We start from the raw sequence: 10,069 nt of genomic DNA, 5'->3' as shown, positions 1-10,069 counted from the left end.
CATGACCCTTACTGACTAAGTTGCCACATCATCCTTGTATACTCACATGGGGTCATTTGAGAAGACTCTGAATTCTGCTTTAGCCACCAAATTTATTGAATTAACTCAGCCGATACATGTCAGTAGTAATAAGCAATTAGACACATGCAGGTGTATCAATCCATAAGCGATGACTGCCCTGATGTTATTTATTTTTTCTTTATTTATTTAGTTAAAGTAATATTTTATCTCATCATATTTATATTTTCATATAAAAGATGTGTATGTTTACATTGTAGTAACATTTAGAAAATATATTTCCCTATTTCATTAAAATTGTTGTTTTACTTATTAAATAGTTATCAAGATAAATTTCTTGAGTTCTTATTTTGAAAACCTAAATCCTTATTTTTTCTACATATACCTATAACAAAATAGTATTTGTTCACTTTATTCTGTGGAACAGTTCTAACATTTTCTAGGAAATGTCTGTCAAAAGGTGGAATTCTGAGAATTTTCTGTGGGTGCCATTGTTAGGACTCTGAGTTTTTCCTCAGGGAGTCTCAGGTGAGGAACTAAGATCCTCTAAGCTGTGGAGGGTGACGAAAACAAAAAAGTTAGAAAGGAAATTATGAAATTGTATAAAATGATTAGTCTTGATCTCACAGGCATAACTAATTTATATCCACTCATTAAAAAATGGTTGATAGACATATCTGAGGGAAGCAGTCACCTCCTGCAGGAAAGCTGATGCCATACGGTGTTGACTGGCTGCTCCTGACTCCATTACTCTGTCTCCCAGCTTCTTCTCAGTACTGCCTTACTGAGCAATTCACTCCCTTCCACAATACTTTCACTGCCTCCAACACAGGAGCTCTGTTCTGTGCTGATTTCTTCTAGCTGCATGGTGTAGTCAGAGTGGAAGCCACAGGAAGAGAGTCCAAGTGAAAGGAGAGTTCTAGAAATTCCAAAACCTCTGAATCCCAACTCTGCTATTTACCAACAGTGTGACCCTGAAATATCTTACAAACACAACAGGTCAGTTTCCTCATCTTTAATACGAGGACAGTAAGAGTGGTTTTCATACAATTACTGTTTGGAGTCAATGAATGTATATCACACAAGAGGCATCAAGCGCTCCTGGCAGAAATCATCAGGACTGTGAGAATCATAGAGTGGCTGCCCTCAGGGAGGAGACAGGACAGCCGCCCTGAGACAGAGACTGGAGGGCAGCATGGAAAGGTGCTGGCCCCTGACAAAGGTATTTTGTTTTCAACTTGGGTGCTAGTTTCACAGTGCTTTCAGTGTGAGAACGTTCCTTTGCTGTATGCTGAAGAGCATTCGAATTTCTGGGTTTCATACTTCTAAAAGCATACCTATGTGTTCATAAAAAACTCTTTGAGAAAGATGAATTGGTAGGAAATGCTTGATCTAACATAAGTACTATAATAGGGAAAGAACAGAGATCGCATATCAGTGCAGATAATCAAACACAAACAGAGGCAGGAAGGAAAGAGCAGGGACTGTGAAGTGTGTGGTTCTGATCTCCAGTTCTGGGCTGTCCCAGGTTGGATCCTAGTTCTCCTTTCCATAAAATCCCTTGTCCATATTTGCTGGCAATGTCACCTCCTGGAGCCTCTGTTTTGCTACTGAAAGAACAAAACCCAAGAAATGGTTCAGAAGCCAGTTTTACCTCTTCTCATACTAAAGAAGTGAGAAACATGATTAATGAATGAGGTGCTTGATTTTCGGCAACCTCCAAGGAGACTCACACCAAGGGCCACCTTCCAGGATTGCTGCTGCTAGTACCCTTGTCCCCAGGGCAAGCCACTGCTGACCCACACTTCCCTAGGAGACTCCAACCTTAGGAGGTGGGTCTGGTTCAGTCTCCTGTGGGGTCACTGCTCCCTTCCCCTGGGTCTTGGTGCATGCAAGATTTTGTTTGTCCCCTGAAAGAAGAGTCTCTCCCACCGCCCTGTGGAAGTCCTGTAATCAAATCCCACTGGTCTTCAGAGTCAGATTCCCTGGGGATTCCCAGTCCCTTTGCAGGCTTGCCAGCATGACATGAGGCTCAGAACCTTCACAACGGTGGGAGAACTTTTTTGGTATTATTGTTTTACAGTTTGTTGCTTTCCCATCTGGCATGTATGGGATTTATTTTTATTGTGTTTGAGTGCCTCCTGGATCTCGTTGTAGTTTCTTCTTTGTGTTTAGACATGGGACATCCTTTTTCAGCGGGTCCAGAGTCCTCCTCTGGATGGTTGTTCAACAGCTAGTTGCAATTTTGTTGCTCTTGCAGTAGATAAGTGCATGTCCTTCTACTCTGCCATCTTGAACCAGAAGCTAAGCTAAAACTTTGATATTTGACCATTTGACCATGGACGTATGTGTGGCTAAGATTTGAACAGGGTGTTAATTACTGGAAATAGGTATGTTGTCTGTCTTCAAATAGTATGATTTTCTAAGAAAGATTTTAAAAATCAATATGTCAACATGCTGTACAGAAAATATTGTTACTGAGGTATATCCTAGTTCCTGCAGTAACAAGCCAGTGTTCATTTATAAAAACTGATCAACAAAGATCCCACCAATTTATACATTTCATTCACCATATTTCAACCTTTATTATTTTAAGAATTTCTTATAGTCTGTAGTTTCCAAGATCAAAGTCTTTCTTTTCATTTTAAAATCCTTCCCCACACACATCCTCCATCAGGACCTTCTAACTGAGAGTCCCTTAAATGGGGAGGAATTGACTCCCCAAAGCAGGAGCAAGTCTCCATTTCTTATTCCCACCCACCCAGCATCCTGCACAATGGTAGCATACTACCAGTCCTCAGGGTTGTCAATAAAAGTGTAAGTGTAATAATGATAATAATAATGATGATAAGCTTAAAAGAGTTTTACCAATTAAACTGTTTGAAAATGACAATCTTGCTACATTTTTTGTCTTTATTTTTTGCGGGTTACTCTTGTCTTCTCAGGTGACCAGTATATTTGTTATCTGGGCATCTCTTTAGTTTTCCCTCAATTTCCTGCATCATTTCGTCCAGTCAATTTTTCTGTCCTATGCTACTGTTTTCTCAGCTTTAAAATAAGGATATGGGAGTGGATATATGTGTACTTACAGCTGGTTTATGTTGTTGTACAGCAGAAACCAGCACAACATTGTAAAGCAATTATTTTCCAATTAAAAAAAATAGGGATAATGAGACTACTGTACTCCATTCAATATACCATCTCATGTTCTATAATCTATATGATGTTAATACAACAACTTACAAAATTAGCAAAAATGAGTAGATTATATAAAACATGAGGGACACATTAAACAGCTGTGAGAGTTGTCACTGTGCCACGTGTATACAAAGGTTTTGCCATTATTTCATGTCTACCCTAAAGATGATTACGCCATATCTGTGCCTTGCTCAACTCTAATTTTTAATGCAAAAATTCCACCTCTGCAACTTAGAATAAGTTAATCTTTTCTGCTGCTGCTAAGTAGCTTCAGTCATGTCCGAAACTGTGTGACCCCATAGACGGCAGCCCACCAGGCTCCCCCGTCCCTGGGATTCTCCAGGCAAGAACACTGGAGTGGGTTGCCATTTCCTTCTCCAATGCTGAAAGTGAAAAGTGAAAGTGAAGTTGCTCAGTCGTGTCCGACTCTTCGCGACCCCATGGACTGCAGCCTACTAGGCTCCTCCGTCCATGGGATTTTCCAGGCAAGAGTACTGGAGTGGGGTGCCATCTACATATTTAAAAATTTTACTAGCAAATAAAATAATCACATGACTGTACCAAGCACACTGCGATATTTAGTAGGCATCAAATCAATATGTAATCAGTGCTTTTGGCATATAAGATGTTTATTAGGTAGGAAATGGTACATTAAGTGTAAACCTACATGATTCTGAAATAAAAAACCTCTTGATTATGACTTTTAAAGCACTTATGTGTACGAAATGACAGTTTTAAAAAGTTAATAAAACTCTCCAATGCAAAACTATGTATAAATTTGAAAGCTTAACACAAGATCTTTAGTTAAAGGAAATGAGAAGAAAAAAAGATTTTGAAAATTGAGATTAATTATTTAATCTACTGGGTCATATGTTTTTCAAATATGGCTTTCCCTCAATTGAACTGAGATGAACAAAGAAGTAATTTTGAAAACATTACAGATGATTTTGCTTCCACTGAAGGCAGGAACTTAAAGTTTTGTTTTGGCATAAGGAATATTTAGACTTAGTGTGAGTTTCAGACTTCTTTATACATTTTAAAATATTTTTAACTACTTGAACGTTGCAGGAGAAATTAACTATTTATATTAAATAAAATCATTTTCCCTTTCCCCAGGGGCTCCTATAAGTCTCAGTCTTGTCCTGTAAGTCTTTCCACTGGATGGTCCCAATATCTAGCTTACTGTCCAGAATGTACATGCCTTTCCCCTTTCCCCAAGTTAGTCTTTGTCCCCAGTAACAACCCGGAATCCGAAAACATACCACAACAGGCTCAGACTTCCAGGCATCAGTTGCAGCATAAACGGACACCAGTGTAAACCGCTCTGGCTAAAATCTCCTCCCAGGAAGGGGAGGATGGACTCAGGGGCAGGTGCAGAAATCAAGTTTTGAGCGAAACCCCTGCAAAGCTCCCCTGGGCCATCTGGCCCCAAAAGAAAGTTTCCTCACTGCTCCTAAGGCCCCAGGCTCTCCCTGGGCCCCAGCAGCACCTAGCTCAGCTGGAGGCTCCTGCCTACACAGGTTTCCCGGTTCTCCCGGTGGACGTGGTGCTGGAGTTCGTGGTGCTGGAGTTCAAGGCGCTGGACCTGGAGACAGGTCTGCTGGGCGAGCAAGGCCAGCTGCTCTGTTACAGGGAGTTCTGTGGTGTCCTCCCGGTCGCTGGGGCGCAGGAAAGGCAGATTTGAGCATCTTGTTGAGCTGGAGCCGTGGGACTCAATTTCACTGAAGTGCTGATTTTGGGGGATTCCTGGTCTCTCAGAGTGTGTCAATGGTGATGATCACCATTCTCCAGGGCTGCAGAATATCACCCTCTGTGTCACCAGGGAAGAAGTTGGCATCTAGTGAGCTTGGTGATGCTGCAGGTGTTGGGCTGTGCCAGCCTTTATCAAGCTGTTCCCAGCACCTTCCCGTAAATAAGATCTTTAATTAGGCCAGAATTGTCACTTTCTACACTTTTCTCAATTTTGTCTCCACTGAAAACTTTTCCCTTCTATTCTGGGCATCAGAGAATGTCACAGCTTCAATACTTCCTTTGTGTTATTACACTGGAAATGAAATATACTCACGGAAAAGTCTCAATCCAAAAGGAAATATTCATCTATATGAGTCAACTCAGCTTGAAAGAAAAACCAGAGGCTCAATCTCTCTTCTTTAGTCTAAAAGAGAACTTAAAGGTGTGACTCCATAAGGTTTGAATTCTTCAGTTATTTACAGGACTATAGCTCCTGTTTTCTGGTTGTCTCCAGATAATAGTGGCATAATAACGAACATGGGTTAATTCATAGCATTCTCTTCATTCTCTCAACAAAGTGTGCTGACCACACACACATACGACAATGTGCTTGTCGATGTGGATTCCAGGAGGGGATGATGACTGCCCTCCTGGGAGCAGGGGAGAAGACTTTGGAGGCAGGAAGAGGAGGAAGGATGCAGCACGTGCTCAGAGCAGCTGAGGGCCGGTACTCAGAGCTGATGAAGAGGAGGGACTGGGAGCAGCAGGAAGCTCTACTCTCACACAGTCTGGGGCTCCTGAGTGTAGCCCACACCGGACGTTCATTTCGTCTTCTAAAACATCAAGACAACTTTAGTAGCAGTCACAGAGGACATCCTTTAATTCAAATAATTCAAAGTTCAAATAATACAAATTAGCCTGAGAATGTGGAACTTAGTGAATGATATCAGTCTTTCATATCAATAACCAATAGTAACCTCTTTACTCCACCCTTAGTCCAAGCAAGAGCAGCTTTGACTGCAAGTTTCTTAACACAGTCAAGGGTCTGCATGTTGAATCTCTAAGTGTTCATTCTAGGAGAGGGAATGCCCGCAGGACTGTGAAGAGCCCAGGAACCCAAGTTTCCTCCCTTTTGAGCAGGGCCTTGTACATAATGGAGAGAAATCCCACAGCACTTGAAGTTTTTGCTGAGGAAGATATTCTAGGAAAGTTGTCCACTCTTCTAGAATGTCGATGTCTTGTTCTGGGCCAGGGAACTAGATCCTACAGGCCACAACCAAGACTTCCCATGCCACAAGTAAAGATCCTATCTGAGGCAAGGAATACGGAAGATCCAGCATGCCCCAACTAAGACCTGGAACAGCCAAATAAATACATAAAATAAATGCATTTAAAATTCTTAAAAAACCCAAAGAAACCCAACCCATCAATGTGATCATATCACAAGGTGGGATATTAGGGAGATTAGGGTTACAATCAATAAAATTCAATTATCATTTTTAATATCATAATTATTGTTACCCAGATTAAGATCAGGATCTTTGGGAATCATTTCATTCCCTTTCATTCTAGTTTTTTCAAAGCAACTCCTCATTGCCCAGGTGGATTTGTCACAGATGCACAGCAAGACTGGTCTCTTTGACCCTGTGAGAGAGGGTTAGTGTTCTAGGAACTGGGGTTCTGATTGCTGTTTCCCATGAGCTGGTGCATGTGACTTCTTCCTTCTCCCCTATACAGACCACATATGGATTAAAGGAAAGAAAAATCAGGTAGCTGGTCTTACAAAGCTGAGGGCAGTCCACGGACTAAGGACTTGGCCTTCCTTGAGATTCTATCAGAAGCAGCCATGTCCCAGCCTTTCTGTTGTTCATATTGACCTGGTTCTTCCCCTCTGCCACAGCCTAGGCCCCAGCTATGCTGCACTGAAGTTTGCTAACCCAGAATACATCACTGTGTCAGGGAAAGCCACTTCCTTTCTTTCATATTCATAACATTGAGACTTACCCTTGTTTTCTAGTTGCCCACAAAACAACTATGGAACTTTACTTTTTAGCAAAATTGCAAAGAGAAACAAAAAAATCTAACCTCTTGAAAGTGATGCAGCTCCTCGGGCTTTTTTTACTTCTCTTTCTTCTTCTCACCTCATCCTGAATTACAACCAGAGAAGGAGCAATGAGACGAATCTTGTCCAATAAGTCACTAAGTGAATATAAAAAGTTTAAATTAAAAATTACACTCAGGGAAAGAAGCCTAACTTCCCTGCATTCTCAGAGGAGACAGAGACAGAGGAACAGAGATGACGGGAGGAATCAACTGCCTGAACAAACGACCGTAACTCACTAGATTCTGTGACATAAGCTTCCAACGAGAGACACACCAGCACTGAATCTCCTTCCTCCAGCTCAGAAACTCTGAGCAGAACAAGTGTTGAACAGTTTAAGTAAAAGAGTTGAATAATAAAAACTATACTTGGCAAAGTAAATATTATTTATCTACTAAAAGCAAAATGACTGCAGTTGGAAATCCCTTCACCAACTTACACAAACACACTTTTGCTCTCAGCATCTGAGCACTGCTGACACTTTGGACACCTGGGGAAATGGGACAGGAGAAGAGGAGGTCACCACTGAGAACTAGGGTCCTTCACAGAAACACTCTGTGAAGGATGGGGTTCAGGAAGAGAATTTACTTTCCCAACAAATAAACAAGCCCTCCACAGAAAAGAGATTTTCGAGTCCACAGGATGTGGTGAGCCTGGCCGCAAGGAGGGAGTCCAGGAGGTGATGAAGGGACTCTGTCTCTCCCGTGTGAGTGAGGTGCTGCTGGGGAAATACAATTATCCTGGAATTAGAGTCTCCCCACCCATATTATCTGAGAAGAACCAGAATTTTTGGTAGGGAAATGGCCATGCTAGCAATGGACAATAGGTTTCCAGTATGAAAATGGTGAAAGCAAGCATGATGTCTGTAATAGTCCTGACTTCGTGGTTCCCTGAAGCACAACCACATGGACCTGCAGGAACGTGTTCTAGAAGGAAAAGAAACATGGGAGGAGCTCATGGACTCACAATATCAGCCTCTTCTCTAAATCAAACACTAAAGGAAACCCATCCTTTGTTTCAAACAGTTTCTTTGCTAGAGTGACCTGGTAAATGCTTGATAAATACAGAGCCTGCCTTCCTAAGTAAAGTAAGAAACAGAAATTGAGCCTAGGATCAGGGCCAAAAATGTGTTCATGGAACAGAAAAGAGCCACATTTACACATGAAAGAGAAAGAGTCATAATGTTTGTACTTAGAAACCTACATCATTTCTGATGTAAGACAAAGACCTTTCTCATTTGATTGATAAATATCCATTTGGATGGGTACATTTGAAGTTATTGGGAAATAGATAAAAGTAATAGTTTAAACTGATGACAATTTCTTTAACCATATTCAGAATACATAAATGAAAATCAAAATAGGAAGTAAAAGTGTATAGAAATGATTAGAAAATGAAAATTACTGTGTTCCCTATTTAATGGCCTTGCTTAGAAAGCATGGCATCAGAGAACCTACCTCAAGGTTCCACCAGACACCGTCTCAGCCAGGCCAGCAGCAGCCTCATCTTCCCCATGGCCTTCATGCTCTCTCTACTGATGGCCGTGGTGCTGATCAGCTACAGCCTGGGAGGATCCCTGGGCTGTGACCTGTCTCCGAACCATGTGCTGGTTGGCAGGAAGAACCTCAGGCTCCTGGGCCAAATGAGGAGACTCTCCCCTCGCTTCTGTCTGCAGGACAGAAAAGACTTCACTTTCCCCCAGGAGATGGTGAAGGGTGGCCAGCTCCAGGAGGCCCAGGCCATCTCTGTGCTCCACGAGCTGCTCCAGCAGACCTTCAACCTCTTCCACACAGAGCATTCCTCTGCTGCCTGGGACACCACCCTCCTGGAGCAGCTCCACACTGGACTCCATCAGCAGCTGGACGACCTGGACGCCTGCCTGGGGCAGGTGATGGGAGAGGAAGACTCTGCCCTGGGAAGGACAGGCCCCACACTGGCCGTGAAGAGGTACTTCCAGGGCATCCATGTCTACCTGCAAGAGAAGGAATACAGTGACTGTGCCTGGGAAATCGTCAGACTGGAAATCATGAGATCCTTGTCTTCATCAACCAGCTTGCAAGAAAGGTTAAGAATGATGGATGGAGACCTGAACTCACCTTGATATGACTCTCACTGACTAAGATGCCTCATCATCTTTGCACACTCATCTGTGGTCAATTCAGAAGACTCTGATTTCTGCTGTAGCCACAAAATTTATTGAATTACTTCAGCCAATACTTTGTCAGTAGTAAATGTATATATATAAATTTTTTTGGCTGCAGGTGCATCAGTCCCGAAGGGAAGACTGCCCTGATTGTATTGTTTATTTGCTTATTTATTTTGTTATATTTATTCTTTTATCTCCTCATATTTATTTTTCCATATAAAATATTTTTGTTTACATTGTATTAAAATTTAACAAATACATTCACATTTTTATTTCATTAAATTTGTAATTTGTTTTATTTATTAAATATTATGAAGGTGAACTTCTTGAATTTTTTACCATTTTATATTTAGTTGCTAGGTAAAGTCCGACTTTTTGTGACCCCATAGACTAAAGCCCGCCAGGCTCCTCTGTCCATGGGATTCTCTAGGCAAGACTACTGGAGTATGTTGCCATTTCCTTCATCAGGGGATCTTCCCAACCAAGGATGGAATCTGGAATCTGCATTTTAGGCAGATTCTTTACTGTCTGAGCCACTAGGGAAGACCCTTGTTTGAAAAAAATGAGAGAAAAAGGGATTTTGCAAACTGAAATTAATTATTTACCATAGTTACTGGGTCATCAGTTCAGTTCAGGTCAGTCATTTAGTCGTGTCTGACTTGTGGGGACCCCATGAAGTGCACCATGCCAGGCCTCCCTGTCCATCGCCAAGTCCCAGAGTCCACTCAAACTCATGTCCATTGAGTCAGTGATGCCATCCAACCATCTGATGCTCTGTTGTCCCCTTCTCCTCCTGCCATCAATCTTTCCCAGCATCAGGGTCTTTTCAAATGAGTCAGCATTTCCCATCAGGTGGCCAAAACACTGGAGTTTCA

General features: G+C 41.9%; 1 protein-coding gene across 1 annotated transcript; it reads left to right on the top strand.

Moving 5' to 3' along the window:
* The first annotated feature begins 8,561 nt into the window (after positions 1 to 8,561).
* Positions 8,562 to 9,149, top strand: LOC109562647 (interferon omega-1-like). The gene has a single exon (XM_019965676.2). The coding sequence runs from the start codon at positions 8,562 to 8,564 to the stop codon at positions 9,147 to 9,149; it is 588 nt and encodes a 195-aa protein (XP_019821235.1).
* The last annotated feature ends 920 nt before the right edge of the window (positions 9,150 to 10,069 follow it).

The sequence above is a fragment of the Bos indicus genome, chromosome 8 (genome assembly GCF_029378745.1).
Source record: "Bos indicus isolate NIAB-ARS_2022 breed Sahiwal x Tharparkar chromosome 8, NIAB-ARS_B.indTharparkar_mat_pri_1.0, whole genome shotgun sequence".
Lineage (NCBI taxonomy): Eukaryota > Metazoa > Chordata > Mammalia > Artiodactyla > Bovidae > Bos > Bos indicus.
This window is presented reverse-complemented; position numbering and strand designations above follow the sequence as displayed.